General features: G+C 49.8%; 1 protein-coding gene across 1 annotated transcript; it reads left to right on the top strand.

Annotated features, from left to right (window-relative positions):
- Positions 1–19296: 19296 nt before the first annotated feature.
- Positions 19297–20348, top strand: OTOS (otospiralin; the record flags this gene model as incomplete). Its single annotated transcript, XM_080933368.1, has 3 exons — positions 19297–19354; positions 19497–19523; positions 20164–20348. 3 exons carry the CDS (start codon positions 19297–19299, stop codon positions 20346–20348), a joined length of 270 nt encoding a protein of 89 aa, XP_080789494.1.
- Between the last annotated feature and the right edge of the window lie 1717 nt (positions 20349–22065).

The raw sequence follows: 22065 nt of genomic DNA, 5'->3' as shown, positions 1-22065 counted from the left end.
AATAGAAAAGGGGGGAACCAGGATCACACTGGAAATCAATGAGCTTGAAAACAAAACAAAAAAAAAAAAAAATAGAGGGAAAAAATCCATAAAGGCAAACACTGGTTCTTAGAGCAGATCAATAAAAGTGATGAATCTCCAGTCAGATGTATCAGGAAAAAAGGGGAGAAGACACAAATTATCAATATGAGGAACGGGGAGGTGACATCATGACAGATTCCACAGATATCAGAGGATAATAAGGGACCACTGTGGCTAACTTCATGCTAATGAATCTGATGCCTTATATGACATAGATAAATTCTTTGCAATTACCAAAGCTCGCTTAAGGCAAAAAATGCATTTGAGTGACCGCTCGTTCGTTAAATAGATTGAACTTATAGCAAAATTCTTCTTCTTCTTCTTCTTCTTTTTTTTTAAACAAGACTCAAGTCCAATAGCTTCACGGAGGAACTTAGCCAAATGTGCAGAAGAGATATAATATTTTTCTACATAACTTTCCCAGAAGACCAAAGGGGAAGAGACAGCTTCCCAGCTCATCCCGTGAAGGCAAAAATCACCCCAATACCAAAGCTGATTTTATTTAAGGAAACGGCCAGTTAATGTCTCCCATTCACATGGCTGTCAAAACCATCTTAGCCAACTGGACCAAATACTATGTAAAAATAACTCATGATGACCTAATATCTTTGGTCACACTACTGTAGGTTAGTATAACATTTGACATTTAAACTGCAAAACAATGAACAAATCATATGTCTATGTCAACAAATGTTAATAATTTATTTAGTAAAATTTAGTTTACATGCTCAATAAAAATACCGAGGAAGCCAGTAATAGGACTCAACCTTATTGAGAAGTTCGTTTAAAAGAAACCCCAGTTACCATCAGGCTTCATGGTGGAAAGCAAATGTTTGCTCCCTAAGACCAGCAGAACAGAAAGAAGGGTGCCTGTCCTCTGTCCAGCTGCACACTGGTCACACTAGCCAGCGCAATAGCTCAAGAAAAGACAACGAATGTCATTCTCTAGACAGGCCGCGAGGCCACAAAAGAGGAAGCCGTGAAGTCTCACAAAGCCTTGGGCAGGAAGACCTCACTATGAAGATGGGCGCAGTCTGCGTCCGCTGGCCAGCATATGCTGCCTCACCTTTCCCACTTCAGCTGACCTCTTAAAGCTTCAGGGCAGAGGGGGCACCTTCGCCACGTGTTTGGACGGCTCCCTTCTGTCTCTACCCACAGCCCCAGTCTGTGCGCAGGGTCTGAGCTCCAGTGGTGTCCCCCCAGCGTCTGAACTAAAAGCGTACTTCTGGAAGGTATGCGGCTGTGATGTGGAGGGCTGGCCGTGCTTCCCGGCCTGGTGCACGATCCAGAAGCTCAGCTCTTCTTCCCACCCACGCGAAGTCTCCTGAAGATAACAGATCAGAAGCAGGGGCAGGAAATACCGAATGGGGTGCATCTAGCCTCATTGTAGAGCCTACAGATCTTTTTTTTTTTTTTTAAAAAAGAGGAAATGTTAATAAATCAGAGAGTTATTATGACTTAGCTTTCCAACGCCAAACATTAGTAAGAAACGAATAAAGTTAAGCAAAACACCTTCCACACTTCTCTCTAGGCTCTCAGTCACGCCCCAGCTCCGAGTTTCCTAGTGTTTATAGAGTTACTTTATTTTAATTCTGTGTATGGGTGTGGGAGCGTGCACATGACTGTAGGTGTTCATGAAGTTCAGGGGCATCAGACTCCCTGGAGCTGGCATTAAAGACCCCTGTGTGCTACCTGAGGTGAGTGCTGGGAACTGAACTCAAGTCCTCTGCAAGAGCAGTATGTGGTCTTAACTCCTGAAGCCATCTCTCCAGCCACTCTTTTCCTAAGTTTTATTTAAACTCCCAGTGAATGGCCAAATAGGATCTTAAATATTTTTCACATTTATTTTGTATGTGAACATCCTTGAGGCACTTGTAGAGGTCAGAGGACAACTGGCAGGAGTCAGTTCACTCCTTGCACCCTGTGAGTCCCTGGGCTTGAACTCAGGTCATCAGGCTTGGTGGCAAGCACCTTTACCCACTGAGCCATCTCATAGCCCCTCAGATGTTGAAAGCACTGCTTAAAGCTACAAATAAGAATCAGGAGTTCATTTACATAACATGAATTATATATATGCACGAAAGAATATCTTGGCAAGGTGCATGAGTTTCAGAAAAGGATGGGGTTGAAGAGGACTTCCATTTTTTTATTATACACTCCCATAAAGTTCAAATGTCTCAAATGAGGCGTTTGTTACATTTACAATCACCGAGTAATCAATTTTTCTCCTATAAAGAGAAAAATCTCTGGAAGCTAAAAGAAGAAAACAAGTGTAATTATTCTCAACCTTCCAAACACCCCAAGGAAGAAACCATGTGAATAAGACAAGAAACAGAGGCTAGGGACTGGAGAGATGGCTCACTGGTTAAGAACACTGGCTGCTCTTCTAGAAGACCTAGGTTTGATTCCTAGCACCTATGTGGTGGTTTGTAATTTTCCATAACTCCAGGTCCAGATCATGTCCTCTTCTGGTTACTGTGGGTACCAGAGATGCACATGGTACAGGGATGCAGGCCAAACACCCATGCACATAATTACTGTGGGTACCAGAGATGCACATGGTACAGGGATGCAGGCAAAACATCCATGCACATAATTTTTAAGTAGAAAAATTTATGTATCTTCATTAGTCTCAAAATGTTTGAAACACACCTGTTGAAACTCTCACCTCTGTCTTGCCCTTGGTAATCATGGTCACATGGTTCCAGTCAGAATTGACAAATATATACACGCAGCAATGAGCTCAGGATGGAGGGAAGCCCAACCTCTTCCACTGGAGCCCAGGAAGGAAATTCAGACTGCTGTAGCATCCGAGGATGTCCTTCTGCCCCGTTTGTTGATGGAAGCTGTTTTTGTTAGGGAGGATGACAGGAAGCAGTGAGTGAGTGACAGTAGGATGTGTGAGGCTCTGAGAAGTTTGTCAGCCAGGGCGCATCATCAGAGGTGTGTAACTCTGGAAGCCTTTTGGGCCAGCAGCTGATCATTGTCCCAGAGGATCAGGATTCGGCTGCTGGGTCTGATAGCTTATCTCCCTGAGCTTTGCAGAACTCAGAGAAGTCACGTGAAGCCATGGTCCCTGCCTCACCTGATTAGTCCCGAGATACCAGTCAGGGCAGTGGCAGCAGGTAACCTCCCCTGGGGAAGGCAGAACCGCTTTCGTGAAGAACTATAAACAAAAGTGGATGCCAAGTTTCTGGCCAAAATTTACTTTGTCTACATAGTATACCTATGTACACAGCAATGTGACAAACAAACAAAAAATAAACATGTTCTGGCACATGCCTGTAATCCTAGCATCCTAGCATGTGGGAGGCTGAGGCAGGATAATCAGGAGTTCAAAGCCTGTCTGGAGCATTTAGTGACAGCATGTTAAAAAATACAAAGGCTGGCATGTAAGTCACGTACAAGGTCCTGGGTTCAATCCCCAGCACTGGAAATAAACAAACAACCCATGTTTAAATGGGAGATTAAATGAGCACCTCCCATTACTTCTACAATGAAAGTTAAATGATTCAACTTGGTACCATACCCAAATCCTCTAGCACCAACTTGCCTGCCCTGTAGACCCCTGTTCCTGCAGACCCTAGCCCTGGAGACCCTGGCCTTCTATGTACCCCATCTGCTCTGGCTGAACATACCCTTTAACTCTACCAAAGCCTCTTCTCTTACTGCATGTGACAGCCTAGGATGGCACGTGTTGAGTCACATATACCCTTGAATATTCCTCCCCACTGTGGGTGGTGGAAGCCTCCGATTGCTTCTAGGTGCTCCTCCAAGGTTCAGTGTGGCACAGGTGATGAGGTGTCACCCATAATTGTGGGATATGTAAGGCTCAAGTCTCTACCCACTGGAGCCAGAGACCTGCTTGCTGGCTATAAAATCCACAGCCACAGGACAATCTTGTCACCAACATCCACAGCTCAGAAACTTTATGGATTCAGAGACTGTTCCTCTTGGTGATTCCACTTGGGTCCTCATGAGCACAGCCTTGTCCCCTGCACAAGGAGGGCTTCCCAGAAATCACTGTTAGCTAAGTAAGAACAGACCTGCCGTGTTCTTACTTAGAGAGCTGCTTGACAGCATCATTTGCTTCCTGCAATTGAAATGAGGCACCAGGGTGGGGTTTCACATGACTGGATTTGGTGATAGTTTCAGGGAAGCACCAGCCGAGCCCAGGCCAGCCACCAAAACAAAGTTTGATCTCTATTGGATCCTTAATCTTAACCCAAACTGAGCTAATAAAAATGTGTTAACCACAGATACATTCCTTAAAAAATATATAATTAACTTAGTTATATAAGCAACTGCTTCCTTGGCTCCCAAAATCAAATTCTCAGCTGACTCAATCCTGTTGACATAATAAAATGGTGAAATGCATCTCAACTTAATAAACAGTCTTGAAATCACATTCTGGCCATGTTCCGCTGAAGATTGAAGAAAATCAAACATTTGGCATTTTCTGAAAATCTCCGTAATCTCTCTGCGGTTCTGCTCAGAGCAGAAGGGAGATACATGGCCCCTGGTAACACACTCACACCGGAGACTTTCCTTCAGGCCATTTGTCCTGAGGTTGCTTGTGTGGGCAGAATGGTCCTGCTAAGAACTTAGACAGGGGCTTAAGGGAAGCTTGGCTCTCATCCCATCCAAGAGCTTCATGGGGAGAGAAGACTCAGTTGAATTTTGGTTTCTTACCTGGCCTTCACATCCAAGTTCAATATTCCCAGACCTCAGAGATACTGTGGAACTTGTCACCCAACTGACCAATACATTTTTGAAAGTGAAGAGCAAGTTTTAGTGATCAGGCTGGCCTACAGCCTGCAGGTCTACCCACGGGGACAGGGGTACGCATACCTTCCACAGGCTGACAGAGAGGTCCATATTGCTGGAGTCTCAGCTGGAGTCTCTGCCTCACTCCTATGGCACGGTCACAGCTGTGTTAGGAGTAGCCCTACATAGGGACTTGTCTCATTAATGGGGCAGAGGTGGGATTGAGCATGGGTGCTCCTTCTAGGTCTCCAGGACCTCCTGCATCCCAGTCCCCGGAGGTGAACGTAGAACACAGCAAAAGACAGTAAGCTCACTCTTCTCTGGAATAGATGGGTCCTCCCTGTTATGGGCCTTTATGTCTCCTGGGGTGAAGAAATGCAGATAGAGAGAGAGGGAGAAAGGCTAGAAATAGCCTATGGATGCACGAATATCTGTGTCTTCTATTCTGATGTTCTCATCCCGAGGTAGAGGAGATGGGGACTGTGCAGGGTAATTAGGTTGTGAGGGGAGCCCTGGGGATGGCATTAGGCCCGTACACAGCTGACTCCAAACCTCTGACTCGTTCTTCTCACCACAGGAGAAAGGGAGGAGGAGGTGCTGCCTGTGAAGTAAGGTGAGGAGGTATTATGGGGTGCTACCTGTGACTCAAGATGAGGACTCGGTCTAGGATCAGTAAGGATCTCTGGCTGTAACCAGGAGGCTGGTTCTTACTTTTCCTGGGTCTTGTACTTGCTGGATCTGGCACTGTGAGAAATGAATTCTACTATTTTTACCATGTTTTTTTCCCTCTATTTGTGTGGCTTTCCCTGAACCTAGGAGGTGGGTGAAGGAAGAGTGACTTTGCAATCCCAAGAGACTCTGCTGTGTGCCCGTGGGCCCTCTTTTGTGCTCCCATGCCTCTTAAATGGTCTCTTGTGATGCCAGAACCCAAATAGAGCCCTAATTTTTATTACACCCTGATGCCCCATATTGATATCAGGAAGATGCTCCCCCGTTTACCAAGTCCCGGGACCCCACGTGCCTCACTACACTCGTACTGGCCCTGGAGAATAGTGTCACACTTAATAGGTCAGGCTCCAAGAGGTAAGGTAAGGCATCTGAGGTTGGACTACCAGTGGCTCATCACATCAAGCACAGCTTCTGTGACACCCCCACTGTGCCAGAGACGCTGGGTCTCATGCCCACCTGAGATCTTATAGCCTGAGTTATACCTAGGAACTCATCCTGGAAGCTTCCCAAGGGTGAACCAGTCCTGCTGGTTGGGAATTCCCACATCCTTACGATTTATATGTCCCAAGGGGCTGCTCCAGACGTGGTGAGTCTCAACTTCTGAGAAGAACAGAATCGCTCTGGTGCGTGCTCTGGACTCACAGCCTGGGTGGAACCAGTGGAGGACACCGGGGTGGGCTAACCAAGGCTGCCCCCTCTGACCCATTCCCCAGGTCTCTCTCACACCACACTTCCAGAGCTCCTGTGAAACAGTTGAGGCTGCCGCAATCCTCTTCTCCTGCTGAGCTTGGTTTGCAAGAGGCCTGGCATTTCCTCATTTGGAGAGGTGTAATTTCTCCTTTGGGCAGTACTGGCACCTACTGAACGAGGGGACTCTGAGGAGAATATGCAAAACTCAGTTTTACCTCTAGTATGCGTGCATATGGGGAAAGCCTGGGGACCCCAGGTCAGTGTGCTCCATCTCTGTGTCTTGCATGGGATAACTGTGACCCTGAAAAAATTAAAAACTTGGCCCTCAGGTTCAGGATGTTATAGGTGCTTGGAAGTGGCAGCTCATTGTCCCAGGTGACAGATGGACCTTCAGCCCTGACTCGGAATGAGGTCACTCACCACTCTGACATTGAACCAGTTTTGCTACCAATAACTTCTGCCTGGCCACATGCCTGGAGAGAGCTGGCTTTGGGGACAGCTGGCTCTGCAGGCTCCACCTAGGCCACTGTGGTTAGGCTTGTGCTGTGGGTCCCTGTGGGAACTTCATAGGAACAACTTCACGTCTCAGGAGGTCACCACTGACCCTTGGGTGCTGTAACCTCTAGTGGACATTATTACCAATGATGCAGCCACTTGAAGAGCAAAGTCACCACACAAAACACTGCCCTGTGTGGTCCCTGCTGGCCAGCCCTTTATTAATCACCACCGACTGTGTGTGACATTGATCATTCAACCCCAGGCCCCTCAATAATGGTGGGAAGGGTCGGAGTGACACGTGCCATTGGATTGAGTGTGCCATTAGCAGAGAGCTGTCCTCATCTTTCTACAGTGGTCTCCACCTGGGATTTATGGCTCTCCTCCCTCTGCTGGCCCCAGGCCACAAGAGCAATTTCACCGTGACTGCATTTGTCAGGGCTGGTGGCAGTTTGGGAGAGAGAGAGAGCAGCTGCCATTAACCCACTTCTTCTCCAGAGCTGGCAGACTCGGGAACCCTGGTAGAAAGTCCTTCAACAGTGGAATGGGGAGTGTGCAGCTCAGGGAGTTGAGGCTTGTGGAGAATGGCCTCGCCTGGACATGTTGGAACTGGAGACCAGAAGATCTCTAAACTTGATGTCCACAGATCCTTTCTGAACCTTTATCTGTAACTTTAGAAACGTTTGCCTCTGTGCACAGACTATAGACTGCCGCCACGCTGGGACTGATCTCACTTCCCCCCTTGCCCTGCAGGTGACTGCCCTGTTTACCCTTTTGCAAGAGGATCCTGCAAGAGAGGTTCTGAGTGCAAAGGTCAATGGTCGGACAGGCCTTACACTCCTGACCTCTCGGAGTGACCTCACCAGAGGGAGTCACTAGGTCAGGACCTAGACATTGCTCCCATCTGAAGCTTGGAGTCATGATGTTTGCAAATGTCCTTGTGCCATTTACTTGTCCCTGCCGCTGTGATGGAACACCATCGAGAAGCAAGTTGAGAGAAGAAGAATTTATTCAAGCTCATTACTTGAGGGTGTCATGGATGGAGGAGTGACTCAAGGAGAGAGCAGTAGAGATTGCTCAGTTTGGTCAGGTCAGGGAGCAGAGAGAGCAGGAAATTCTGATAAGAGGGCCTAGAACTCCGAACTCTTTGGGGGGGGGGGGGACACAGTTTATCCCACAGCAAGGAAGCATGTCTTCCTACCTCATGCTTAACTGATTCTGATCACTTACTTCCTGTCCAGGGCCTTTAGGACACCTAGGTTCAGGACACACGGTTGGCCGGGGCAACCTGGGACGCTCACCACCCCAGACCTCGTTTCCATCCGTGTGGTTTTGAGCCAAGGTTTCCATCAAGGATTACAAAGAAGCAGGCTCTCAGCTCAGGAGCCTGGGATCTTTTCTCAAGCATCCCCGGCCCTGTCTGTAGTTTTCTTCACCATTCTTCAGCTTCCTTCAGGCCACCGCTCTCACCCTTCACAGCCGAACAGATCCGGTGGCTTCACCCCTTCCGGCCCATGCCCCTTACCACCCTCAGCCTGCGTTCTGTACCGGCTCAGAACAAGTGTACAGAACTTTGGTGTGTGCTGTGCACGAGGTCTCCCGTGGCATCCAGGATAAGGGAGCACTGTCTGTATGGAACGCCATGGCTCCTTTCTCACTGCTGCCTGCCTCTCAGGAAAAGGCTAGCCTCGTACATCATGCGGAAGGAGCCCATCGGTCACCACGCTGGCCATCAGGTCTAGACAGATTGGTCAAAAGTCAATTTTCTAAAAGACACCTTGCTGTTGGTCAAATGAGTGATGAGCTGGTCAGCCCTCTGAGCTCTCCTCCTAGGAGCCCATTCTGTTGCTCTGTGCATTTAGGTGGCCCAATTAGGAATAATGGGAAGAAAGAAAGGTGATCCAAAAAGTCATCCCCACCTCGTAGGCAGATGCCAGAGTAAGGGCCTACCTATCCATGAGCATGGAGTCTCTACCTGGCAGAGGTTGCTGAGACCCTAGAGATGGTGCTAAGAAAAACCATGGGCATCAGATACCAGACTTCTAGAAGGCTGTCATGTAGGGAAGACCCCGACCTTCACATCTTCCTGCCATTTTGTTCCAAGACCCATCACAGACCAATCTATCCTCTGTCCCCTCTTCTCTCCGTGTGACTAGCCATGACAACACATACCATGTCTTTCCTAGACTTTGTGTCTATCTGCCAAACCCACTCAGATTCCCGATGGGTTCTGCAGCCGATGGCCCAGCCTCTACACCCTCCTAGGAAAGATGTACCTGCACCCAACAGCTTAGTTTCTCCCAAATCTGGGGCTTTCACCCAACCTCTTCTGCATCAAGCTATTCTCCAGTAGCAGTATCTCCCCAACCAGATCTAGGGCTCAGAGCACGGTCTGGTTCAGTGTGCCTCCACCAGGGGAGAACTTGGGTAGCCTCAGTCTCTCTTCCCAGGCTGAGCAGGTGCACTATGGGCTGTAGCAGAAATCAGCAGAAGGCATTCTCTGGCTGGCCATTCAGATCAGCTGTGGAGCCCTGGCTAGTGTACCCATAGGCAGGGCTGCATGGAAAAATCTCAACATGCTCACTTTCTTGAGCTGCCTCAAGTATGACATCAAGTCCCAGGGGCTCATAACCTGTAGCAGAATGTCTCAGCTGTAAGGGAGAGGGTTTCTGGGCTGTCTGGGGGATGCAAGGGTGACAAATGACATTGAACATTGCCCCCAACACATGGGAGCTCTCCCCTGGTTCTGTGGCATTCCCCACCCAAAGCCCCGTCATATGACTGAGATCCCAGGACATGTCACCATAGCTGATACTTGTGTGGAAAATGTCTACTCCAACTAGCCTGCCCTGGTTTCATTGCATGACCATCAACCTGAGGGAGCCTTGCTTCTCTAGGGGTAGTTCCATGGACTGGGGGCTGGTCCTATTACTTGAGCAGAAACCTATTCTGTGTGCTCATGTGGGGGACTGTGGCTGGATACTGCCTGGGTTTCACTGCACAGAAAAGGAAAGCTGGTGTTTTGTTTCTTCCCCTAAAACCAGATCTGTGCACATTGTGAGCAATGGATAAACACCACAGGATCACCAGTGGGCAGATCAACAGGACAGGGAGACATCCTGCTCTTCTCAAAGAGTCAAAGAACAACATTCTGTGATGGGTAAATATACATATGAACATGTGTGCACATATGTGGACAGGTATGTAAATATATGTGCGTCTACATGTATGTGTACTTATGTACACTCCCAGGCAAGGCCATTTTGGATTAAGCTGCTTCCCCATGGCAGAGATGTCTTGCGGTATTCCATTGTTACGCTGGAAGTTTGGCTTTTTCTGGCTAAAGACAAGGAAGGAACAGCCTGTGCTGGCTTGGCGACAGTATTGCTGCTCTGCCACATTCCTGTGGTTTTTCTTCCTGGACACTGCTAGCCAGAGGCTCTGAGAGAGCCGCAAGATCAAAGCCAGCAGGAAGCATAGGTGGAGACAAGCCAAGTAGACTGGGGGTGCAAGACTTGAACCCTAAGCCTTGGACCTTGTATGTGGAGCCCAGCATGGGACCCCAACGTTGGAAGGAGAATGTTCTGAGCCAGGCTGGTGTTAGGCAGCTTGGGACTCCTGTGTCCTACACTCAGCGATGCTGACTTCAGCTCAGTACCTCCCGTGCTTCCTGAAGCCACAGCAAACCTAGTCCTTTGAGGGCATGCTGTGCCCGGCTCGTGAGGACCACAGCCACAGCCATTGTGCAAAGGCTCATTTGGTCCTGAACTCAGTGGCCTCCTGGCTCTGAGTGGCTTCTCCCCACGATCCCAGGACCACCTCATAGGCTCGTCTAGTGCTGGTCAGTCTCCCCACTGGCCTGAACAGAATGTGCCAGGTATGTTGGTCTCCTTGGGTGCAAATGGAAGGCATTCAGAGGAGCAACTTCTGGTGACCTCTCGGTGTCTCCATTGCATGAGAGAAGGTTGGTTCTGCTGTCACAGGGCTTAAGAGGCAGTGGTCAACTCTGTCCTAAAACTGCCACAATTCGCCTGACAGTGGGACCACACATACACTTTGATAAGTCTGTTAGCACACATAGAACTCATCTAGCCGAATACTGGTATCCCAGAATTCCTCACAGTGGGAAGGAGAGTGGGGTCACTTCAGTAAAGGTGACTCTGATCTAGGCCTTCAGAAAGATCCGGGTATAGGCTTAACTTCCTTCTGAGCTGTCCTGGTGGCAGCCACGTGCCATCTGTCTGTCTCAGCCAACTCCCTGGAGATCATCTAGACTGTGACCAGATGATATGACTGTGCAGAGGCCTCCTCCTCTGCCAGCCTTACCTTCCTCCCAGGGAACAGACCACTGTTCACTTAAACTCTGAAAACCAAGAGCCAACCTAGGGTGGCCTGGAGTTTACTATTAATACTGAAGCAGGACAGAAACATCATTCCAGAGACTCCCATAGACCCCGAAGTGCCTGTTAGGCCTGAGGTTGCCCCTATCCTACAGGGGGACATCAAGGACATAAGAGAACCAGGTTATCATAGGACCCACCATATTGGGTCATATCTGAGGACCACAGGCTCAAAAGATGGCCAGTGGCATCCACACCAGATCCTCTCCATGGCAGAGGGACAGGAACAGGAAGCATCTCTTTCATGGTGAGGGTCCTAATTTGTATACGATTTGCATTTTATTATTAACAGCCAATGTGTGGTCTGATTGCTCTGAGCTTTCTAAGGAGACTCAGGGATGTCAAGGTTCTTTATGAACTTCCCACACCCTGGAGTCTTTAATGCCAGGACAAGATGTACCAGTGACTCAGGTGTGACTCTAGTGGGGAGACACCGACATCAACTTTCACGAACAACCTTCACCTTTGAAGGAACACTTCCCTTGTTATGAGGCTGTCTCCAAACAAGGATTCTGCATTTTCATGTCTCACCTTTCCCATAATTTATACAGCAAAAGGCTTCTAGCTGTGAGCTGGCCCATGACATGCAGACACAGCTTCCCCTTGTGGACACGTTAAAGACCACTGTATCGATTTTCAGGTATTTTCCAGAGTTCTCAGTCCCTGTGCACAGCCCTGCCCCTCCCTACCCAAGTCCTAATGCAATTGTGAGCTACTGATTGCCTTTGCAAAGCGAAGTAACTTCAGGCCCTGACCCACATGCCATAGCATGGGGCTCCCTCAGGACTGATGGAGGCTCACTCACCCATCCCAAGCCATCTCTCCCTGAGCCAGGCATGGATGCAAATCTGAAACTGAGTTCCCCAAATCCACACTAAAGGTCCCATGTACCCCAGATATCCATGTCAGCATTTAATGGGTAAATTGGGGACAAAATGGTGACTCAGTAATAGGCCTAACTGGTTCCCCTTAAACGCCAAGGCATGGACTTTTTGGTTTTACCTTGAAATTTTTACAAAACAGTGTGACTCACTGCGCACACACCTCATGACTTTTGAGAGCACCAGGTGGGTTCCCACAGAGCCTCATGTCCCAAGAGGTCAGGCTGAGACTCCTGTTCCTAGCCATTCCATTTCAGAAAATCAACCACACAAAGGAAAACCAAGAACCTAAGACTTTATACCAATCCTGGCATCCCGCTCAGGGCACAGAGAAGGTGGGAACATCTGGGACAGCCAAGGAAGTGTGCTGTGCACATGGTGCGGTAGTGTTCCTAACCTTAGTGTGTCCCTAATGGTGTGAACCATATCTGAGATATCCAGGTTTGCCATGAATGGAGCCCATGGCATCCAGGGGCTGGAGACCAAGGGAGCAACACACTGCAGTATACACGGTAATCCCTCCACAGACGACCCATCACCTAGGGAACCCATGAGCTGCTGGAACACCGCAGTAAAGAGGGGGTGAATCTGAAGGTATTTTGACCCAGGTGCCACGAAAAAATGGATCCGGCAGTGAGAAATGACATTGTGAGAAAAGCCTGGTTATGCTCAGAGCACAAAGCCCAGAGAGATGGAGAAGTCCAGATAAGTCAATACAACAGAGTGCTCATTCAGACAGGGGACATGGACAGCAATGGAATCCACTTCTCCTTTTCACTTTACAAACATTCCTCCATTTGCAGCGTGCACATACACTCCTCAGACTGCTTCTGGGGCCAGCAGCTAATGCTCATGTCTCCCTGGGAGCAAAATAGGAAGCATTCAGCTTTCAAGGCTGTGGGCTGGTCAGGAGCCTCCCAGCCCTCCGCAGAGACAGATTTAGCACATGCTTCAAAGCACATCCAGTCCTTTAATTCTCAGACATGGGTCTTGGCTTAGCAGGGCTCTGCCCAGAATGAGCCTCCTGATGCCCCGTGCTGTGGGCTTATAATACCTGCTTCTTGGATGAATCGTCGGGTTAAGAATCTAGGACAGTCAGCCAAAGCAAGACGGGAGACCTGCTCTTTCATCTCTCTGTTTCTACCGGCATCAGGAGAAAAGAGCCAAAAAGCCAGAGAGAAACACAGTGGGTGGTCAGCAGGAAGTTCAGAGATACTGCTGCCAACTTCAGCCTAGACCTGCAAAGGCTGAGCCTAGGGGCCCCCAAGGGCATCAGGACTGACCACGCTGCCCAGATGCCTCAGCCAGGATGAGAAACACACTGAGTCCCGGTTCCCATAAATCTGGCTTTCATGTGGTACTGAATAGGACAAACAATGGATCTATTTCAGGCCACAGAAAAAGGCCCCAGCCCAGGGCTCCTCTTGCAGTTAGGAGGCTCAGTATAGTGGTTCTGGAACCCTGGCTCTGCCCAGAGCCCGAGGAAGCAAATGCCACTGAGTTTATGTATTGAGTTCTGGGGTCTGCTGCTGGGCAGGCCCCATCTTAATCACAGGAGAATGTGGCCGAGGGTGGCCGGTGTATATTTGCCCCATCATGTGGACACCATTGTCCCTTAGCCTAGGGTCATATCACCCAAGGAAAGAAACCCTTCCTGCCCCAAAGCACACCATGGCCTGTCTGTTTCTACCTGATTGCCAGCTTTCTGGGCAGGTATTGCAGACCCAGGTAGGAACCACAAAGGGCTGAGTCTTCAGTCTGGTGTTGCTGGCTACCCACTCCTTTTTTCTGTTGTCAGATGCATTTGGGTCCCTCCTCAAGACGGTCACATCCTGAAAGAGCTGGGCCTGGTAGTCCTTCCTCCAAGGGAGACAAAGAAAAGGAAATGTCCCTCAATCAAATGTCCTTTCTGAAGGCAGCCACCTGAGAGCAGGCATGACTAGGTGTGACTTTGCTTGGAAACTAAGTTACTGAACCAGGAACACTCAACACCAGGAAGGGTTCCTACTGTAACCTTGGAGAGGTAGCCAGATGACTTAGGCAGGGTTTCTAGTCCTGCAACGAAACCATGACCAAAAAGCAAATTGGAAAGAAAACGGTTCACATAATAGCTTACACTTCCAGGTTGTAGCCCTTCACTGGGAGAAGTCAGGACAGAAATTCAGGGCAGGAACCTGGAAGCAGGAGCTGATGTAGAGGCCATGAAGGGGTGCTACTAACTGGCTTGCTCAGCCTGCATTCTCATAGAACCTAGGACCACTAGTCCAGGGATAACCCTACCCACAATGGGCTGAGCCTTCCTCCATCAATCAGTAATTAAGATATGCTCCACAGCTGGGCGTCACAGAGGATTTCCTCAACAGAGGTTCCTTTCCCTCTGATGACCCTAGCTTGTGTCAAGTTGACACCAAAACCAGCCAGGCATGTATGTGAGAAAGGTAGTGAATTACAGGTCAGAAACTGGTGATGAGCCACCTCTGCTGACAGGAAAGCATTTCTCTCAGAAACAGGATGAATCCATTTACATCCCTCCTAGGCTGGAATCTGAGCTAGCAGGTCCTTACCTGCAGCCCTCCATCCCACTCCACAGGGCCTGGCTGGTTCTGGGACCCCTGTAGCCTATGGTACCAAACTCTAGAGATGTTCTTGGCCAAGTCCTAGATAACATTTAACCTTTGCTATTGTATAAGGAACATGACAGGCAAGTCAGTACTCTGCCTTAGTCTGAGGTGAGAGGGACATGTCTTCCCAAAGGCTTCTTCTAAGTAATTGGGCCTGTGTGGCACTGAGTTGATATCACTCCTGCTGCTGCTGGTCTATGTCTCTGGCGTACCTGTCCCTGACTGGAATCCAAGGTAGATCCTTGGACCTGTGTCAGCATGTCTGACTTGGTGAAGCCCCTGTGGGAAAAGCTCAGGTGACATCTTTCACAGCCCAGAGTCAACACTGGCCTTTCCTGGGTTCCTGGTAATCTTTTCTCATGATACAGAGAAATGCAGAGGATAAAGAATCCTGTGAGAAACAAAACAAAACAAAACCCATGGGCTTTGAGAGAGCCATTCCTCTGTTGGGGGTCCCAAATGACCACAAGCTAAATATTCCTTGTTGGGAATCTTACTCCATCTCTCAGGAGGGAGCTGTCAGCTGTGGTAAACCCAGCAACTTCCCAGTGAGATGCCTGGTTCAGGGTTCAGTAGTTCAGTTAACCCTTTGTGTTACCGCAAAGCCACGCGTGGATACTCCTGTGGTCAGGGCAGGGCCTACGGAAATACCTGGATCCTTAGCTTCAGCATGAGCCTTCATTTCTGCCTGGGCAGGTATCTGGACCCATTGGCCATTGGGAACCCAGGTGCTCTCTGGGGGAGTGTGTGTGTTGGGGTTACAGCATTGATTCCGGACTGTGGCCTCACGTAGCTCCATCTTACTCCTGCCCTCTGACCCCAGACTTAACCTCTGGGATGGGCAGCAATAGAAGCCTGTTTGTGCACATTTATAGATACCCGTGTGTGCATACGGTGTTTGGAAGATGGGTGTTTCACCTAAAGTGACTATTTGGGGGTAAAAAGAGATCCCTGGAGATGTTTGAGACATGAAACTTACTCTAGAGAAGTGTTCACTGGCTGCACGGAATTCAAATGTAACCATGCCTTCTGAATTTCTCCTAGCTACCCTGGAGTCCCCAGGAGCCCCCAACCCCATCTCATCCACCCCTAGGTCAAGTCCCCCTGGATTCTCTGGGGTTGACCTAGGACCTTTTCAGAGAGTGTAGACATTTCAGGGAAGGGATGAGGTATTTTAAAATAAGGCGATCACATGTTCAAACATTTCAGCTTCAGAGCTGCATGCGGTCAGTCTTATGACATGGAAGGAGGCTTTGATCATTTGAGGACACAAACCCTGTGTGTGGGGGGCAGCTGCACAGAATCCTGTGAGCATGGCGCCCCCTGGAGGCCATCTCAGAAATATGCCACTCCAAGCCCTAGTTTAAGTTCCTCCTAACCCATACTCCAAACAGTCTGGCTGCTGTTCCACCTCAGGACCTTCTAGATTTCCTGACTGTTAAAGCCACATCCCACACCCACATCAACTGTGATGGCGTGGAGGGACTTCCACCATGGCAGGCTTTTCCAAGTCAGCTCAAAACTCTCCCAGAATTCTCCTTTTTATGTCTAAGGTATCGTGTTTAATTAAGTTCTTTCATTAACATAGCAAGTCCGATAGGGTTGTGTGGGGTTGAGAACAAATGTGGGTGACATTAGAAGGTTTCCCTTCCCTTTGTAGGAGCAGGGATGGCAATTCCCGAGGGAAACGTGTCTACCGGGGAATGTTCAGAGGGACAGGGGGCAATGCTACTTCCTTGGACGGAGGACTCAGGGCAGATGTCAGTCTGGGACATGAGAGGGAAAGGCAGGCTGTGGGCCATCCCCTCCTGCACCCCAGTACTTACACTGGCTATGGTCAGGAAGCCGGAAGTGACCCCAAGATCAGTTAGAAGCCACTCCCGAGGCTTTGGAGGACTTGGGGCTGTGTGAACAGTACAAAACACAGGTTCAGTTTTCGGTGGGGAGAAGAATGCAGGAGACACAATAACACAATGAACTGGGGCCTTGAGACTTTAAATTTTGAACACGTGTCTCTGCCAATATTGGGACATCTCAAAGGATGATGACCAGGCTCTTTAGGCTCTGCCTTCTAGGAGAATAAAGTTGGGTTGGGCTGGCACTTCAGAGTACAGGCCAGGGGCATCTGCGAGGCCCAGGAATAGGCAATAGTCAGGTGTGCTGTTCCAGGATGGCCAGTAGGGGGCACCAGATACCTCGGAATCATTCTCAATTCTGGCGTTCCTTGCAACCACAAGGCCAGGCGAGGTAATAAGGGGTCTCTTTCCAGCAAAGGCAGCCCTTTGCAGGAGATCTAAGAATCTCCTGACTCCAAGCAGACAGACCCTTGAAGCCTTGGATGTCTCCTCTGAGGTCCTGTGTGGGGCGGGGGAGCAGAGACTGTCTTCCATGCACTGGATATCATGCAGGCTTCTGTGCAGTCACTGGGTAGGTTTCAAATTTGCTCGACCTACATGGTATTGTTCCTGGGCCCCACCTTTGGGAGCTTTGGAGAATCCGAACCCTTCTCTGCCCTCAGCGTTGAATTTCAGAAGGAACCCTAGCGATTATTAAAGGTTGAAATCCACTGTTTTGAAATTCCACCAAATATGGGTATGTAAGGCCCTGGGAAGACTTTTAACATTTTTTTAAAATGATATTTACTTATTGCATACATGTTTGCAGCTTGTCCCAGGTATGTATGTTGTCAGAGAACAACTTGTGGGAGTGGGTTCTGTCTCCAGCATGTGGGATGTGGGGATTGAACTTGGTTTAGCAGCAAGCACTGCTACCTGTTGGACCACTTTAATGGCCCCTCTTGAAGGTAGAATGTTCTGTAGAGAACAGGGAGACAGAAAGATGGATGGGTGAGATGCAAAGGAGCTGTGTGAAGATGTGATGCTGGAAAGAACCTGTATCCCAGAAGGTATGGAGGACCTGGGAGACGGACTGACCGGTGTAAGCCAGGGTAATAGAGTCGCTGATGGTGGGGATGTTTTAATTAAAGTTTTCTTACATTAAAATTAATAAATCAAGGTAAATATACACCCAGAAAGGGAGGAGAAAGCAAATGAACACCCACAGCTTCCTCTCCTGGACCCACAGCTGCTAATTGGCTCTGGACTTTCCAAAGCTCAGTCATGCATTAGGAAACCAGTTTCAAACCAGTTTGCATGTTTTCTTTTATGCCGCGTTTCTCCCATGGGTCTTTCCATGTTAGCTCGGGCTCATCAGGGTGGACAGTTGATTGCCATACCCTGGTGGCCCTCTGATAGCCAAGTGCTCAGGTTCAGGGTGTCTGCTCCTTGGGTTCTGACTAGAGCTTTTCTCTTTGCCAGGCTCGCTCTGTGCCATAAATAGGGCTCTATCCCTCCTGGATCATATACCCGCAGGTGCTCCAGAGACCCTGGCAAGCTGCCCTAAAAGCAGCCATGCCTCTTGTAGCACAGGGGCCAGAGGTCTGGAAATGAAAGCCAGAGGCTCTCTGCTACGTGGCTGTGCTCCATTACTACAGGATCACACCCCTCCTCTGGGTCTCTGGTTAGATTTAGGCTGTTACTTGGGGAAGGATGGAGACTTGAGGGGACCCCTGGACCATACAATGCCAGAACAGGGTACCAGAATCTTCGAGAGTCCTGAGGTGTTGAGAAACAATGGAGACCATTATCCTGGACACAGGCCCTGTATCCAGCAGGGTGCTAGGACCTCACAGGGCACAACGGAGATCATCAATCTGGATGCATCAGCTCTGCATCCAACAGGGTGTGGAGACCTCAGGGGTGGGCCCATGGGGCTACTCTTACTCTTAAAGGTGGGCACAGGTTCTATCAAGGGATAATCACAGTGGTTTGAACCTAAGGGCCCTGATGTCTACTGGTGTCTATCCTCTGGCCTTCCCCATTAGAGACTTGGAGGAAAGCTCTGGTCTGGGGGAGGGGTCCAGTGCGGCCCACACTTCCTTTCCATGGCTCTACTGGAGTGGTGCTCTGGGTGAGGGAGTGTCTGCAGGCTTACCGAAGAGGCCATGGGATCACAGGGTCCTATAGCACAGCAGAGGGACTTCAGCAGCCCCCGTATCAGACACAGAAGGAGGGGTATTGGATGGACCCATGCTGCGCTCAGCTTTGAAAGTTGACTGCAGATTTGATCTGTGGTCTGATTCCCCCAGCTGTTCCCACAGGCCCTCCTGCCAGCAGGGAAACAGAGACCTACAGTCCTCTGCTGGGGGATGAAATATTCAGTCTGATGGCTCAGGAGGGCGACACTTCCTTCCTTGTTCCAGCCCTACTATAAAGTGGAGCCTAGGCACTGGCAGTGGCCCCACAAGGCTGCGGATTGGGCTGAACAGAGCAGTAACAAGGTACCCTTTGGGAGGGTTTGGATGGCTCTCTCTACAGATAGGGTGGACCTGGTGTTTGTGACGGAGGGCGGGAATGGGGGAGTCATCTCGTAAACTGTCAAAATTAATAAAGCTTTCGCCTCAGAATAGTGGCTTAGAAAAACAGAAACAGAAGTACTTAGGAAGATGCTAGAGTTCCTAAAGCTGACCCACTTTGGGGTGGCAGGATGGGCTCACTCTCGTGGGCAGTGTTAACATCCTCGGCTTCCCCCTGCTGCAGGTGGTCCTGAGTATCCGGTCTGCACTTGGTAAGGATGCGGCCCTGGGTGCTGTGGTGGCTGGCTCTTGGCATTCTGTTGGGGATTCCGGCAGGTGAGAGGCCGCTCTGGGACTGGAGGTGGTGTAGCCGCAGCTCTCTTACCTCTCTTTGCCTCTCCTTCAACGTGTCCTGGTCCTGGTCTGCAGTGGTGCGTGGAGGTTTGCCCTAGATGATGGCTCTCCTTTCCTTTTGCAGGAGCCAAGCCAACGCCAGAGGAAGCAGGTACACTTTTCTATGTCTTCCCTTCCACTGTACTGGAGCAGAGGTTGCTCAGCTCTGGTGGACAGAACAGTGGGAGCCCTAGCTCTCCTGGAAGTTTGACCACAGGCCCTGTTGCCAGTAGGAAGCTGGGCATGCTGAAGGATCCAGAACGCCCTCAGGCTGGGCTTTATCTTCTGCCATGTGAGAATACCCAGGCAGGAGGGAGACAGATGAGCACCCGGAGTCCCGCCACTCTGTTTGAGCTCAGACTCTGGGTACTCTCAGGAGCCCAACTCAGTCCAGTACCACAGAGATGGCCTGACCTCCAGAGCCTGGGTATCGTGTTCTTTGAAGCCTCACTGGCATGTCACCTGAGCCCCTCCCCACACAGCACCCAGCTGCCACTCTATCCAGCATCTCCCAGACAAGGCCAAGGCCCTGCTTTGTTCTTCCGTCTCCCCCTTTCTGCTCTTTCCACCAGACCAGGTACTCTAATGGACAAGAGGTACACTCAGAATAACTCAGACTCCACTCCTGCCTGGGAAGGTGTCATCCCTGTGACAGGCACTGGGGCACCACACACTCACCCTGGCTGCCTAGGGGCTGTTCTTCTAAGGGATGGTGGCACAGGCACTGAGATTACCCATGTCTTGTTTTACAGCTCCCGACACACAGCCGCCAGCCATGCCCTACTGGCCTTTCTCCACCTCTGACTTCTGGAACTACGTGCAATATTTCCAGACCCAGGGCGCCTACCCACAGATTGAGGACATGGCCAGAACCTTCTTTGCACACTTTCCCCTGGGGAGCACCCTAGGCTTCCATGTTCCCTACCAGGAGGACTGAGCAGTATCCGGTCTTCTGCTGGCCTGGCTGCACTGGTGGGGGCCGAAGGTGGTTCAGAGACACAGTGGCGGGCAAGGGTGGGGCTCGTGTTCAATAAAGTCCTTCTGAAGATGCATAATACCCCCGTGGGTTTCTTCATGGGAGCTGCTGTGTGCTGTAGCACTGTGAATTAGTTGGGCTTTATTCGAATGACCACTGAGCAGGCCTTTAGTAAAGACACAGACCATTTCTAGTCATTCAGCGCCGCCAATCAGGGCTCTCAGCCTTAGTTGTCACTTTGTCTTTCTATCCTTAAAAATGACCTGGGGATGGGGCCACGGTAGCCCCAGATTGTAGGTAAGGAAGCTGAAAGCAGTATAGCCTCACTTATTGAGTCCGAGTTAGGCAAGCCAGACAGCAGGCAGCCTTCCCCCGGCCGCCAGAATGAACTACACTCATGTTGGGGGCTGGCACCCACGTTCAGTACACAGCATGTTCCCGAGAGTAGCAGAAATCAAGAGGCCAGACCCCTTTCTGTGAGGGAGAGCCATAGCCCACACTAAGTATCTGAGGGGAAGATTCCAGACCGAGGCTGCTGGGGGAGGAGGATGGTCTTCCTGGGAGGTCCTCTGGTTGCCTTAGGATATGGAGACAGTGTGACGTAATGGAGGGGCAGCCTATGTTCTAGGTGGTGAGCCTTCCTTGCACACACAAAGCATGCAAGCCAAGAACACACTGGTTAAGTTCCCTCACACCAGCAGGAAGAGGAACTAATAGGAACTATTAGGAAGCTCCCCTTGGCTGCCAGCCTGTCTCAGCTTCCTCAGTTTGACCTTCCCGTGGCATCTCAGGATGACACTGACCTAGCATTTGAGGCTCTCCGGTTATTTCTTACACATCCTGCATGGCGCAGTCAGGCTTCAGGGGCAAGAGTGACAGCCCAGGCTCAACTCCCATTATATCTTGGCTGAGTCAGTTTCTCCTGGATCTGTCCTTACCCTTAACCCCCCACTTTCACTCTAGCAGCCTATACCCCAAACCCCTGATGCTTCAAAGTTGTTAAAGAAAAACAACCCCCCTCCCCCAAATCCCCAATCCAACCCAACCAACCAACCAGCAGTTTCTGAATGCTTTGAAAGCAGAGTAAGGGAAAACAGTCACACTCCATGGGAGCAGATATAGGAGCAACAGCTGGGGAGAAACTCAGCTCAACCACAGTAGCAACAGGGGCTGACAGTCAAGGAGGAGGATGGAGCTAGAGGGGAAGTAACTCAGGAGAAACACAGATGCTATGATGAAGACATGATCAGGAAACACCGTTAGGTCCGGGGACAGTCGAGGGTGAAGAGCTCTATCGGATATGGAGAGCAGGCGGGTATCCTTGGATTTCAGGCTTCTTGCTACAGTGACTTCACAGAGATACTTGTTAAACCTGCATTTTACCAGGAGGTGCACAGGGGATCCTAGGGGAAGATCTAGAAGCCTCAGGAGAGTATTTTAGACTGTCTAGAGTATCTCAGGCTCTCTCCTGCAATGATCCACACCTCTGTCCCTTCCTTGTCTCTTTTGTTTCTTCATTCTTACAAAACCACGGTACAATGTAACACCCTTGACAGCTTCCCCCAACCTCAGCACACACCTCTAGAACTGCGGCATATATGAGTTTGACTGCTCTAGAGACCTCATATGAGTGGTACAAGGCGTTTGTTTATATTTCACTTAACAACATCCTCAAGGC

This window comes from Micromys minutus (genome assembly GCF_963924665.1).
Source record: "Micromys minutus genome assembly, chromosome: 19".
In the NCBI taxonomy this organism is placed as follows: domain Eukaryota; kingdom Metazoa; phylum Chordata; class Mammalia; order Rodentia; family Muridae; genus Micromys; species Micromys minutus.
Note: the sequence above shows the minus strand (reverse complement) of the source record. Positions and strands in the feature narration are given on the sequence as shown.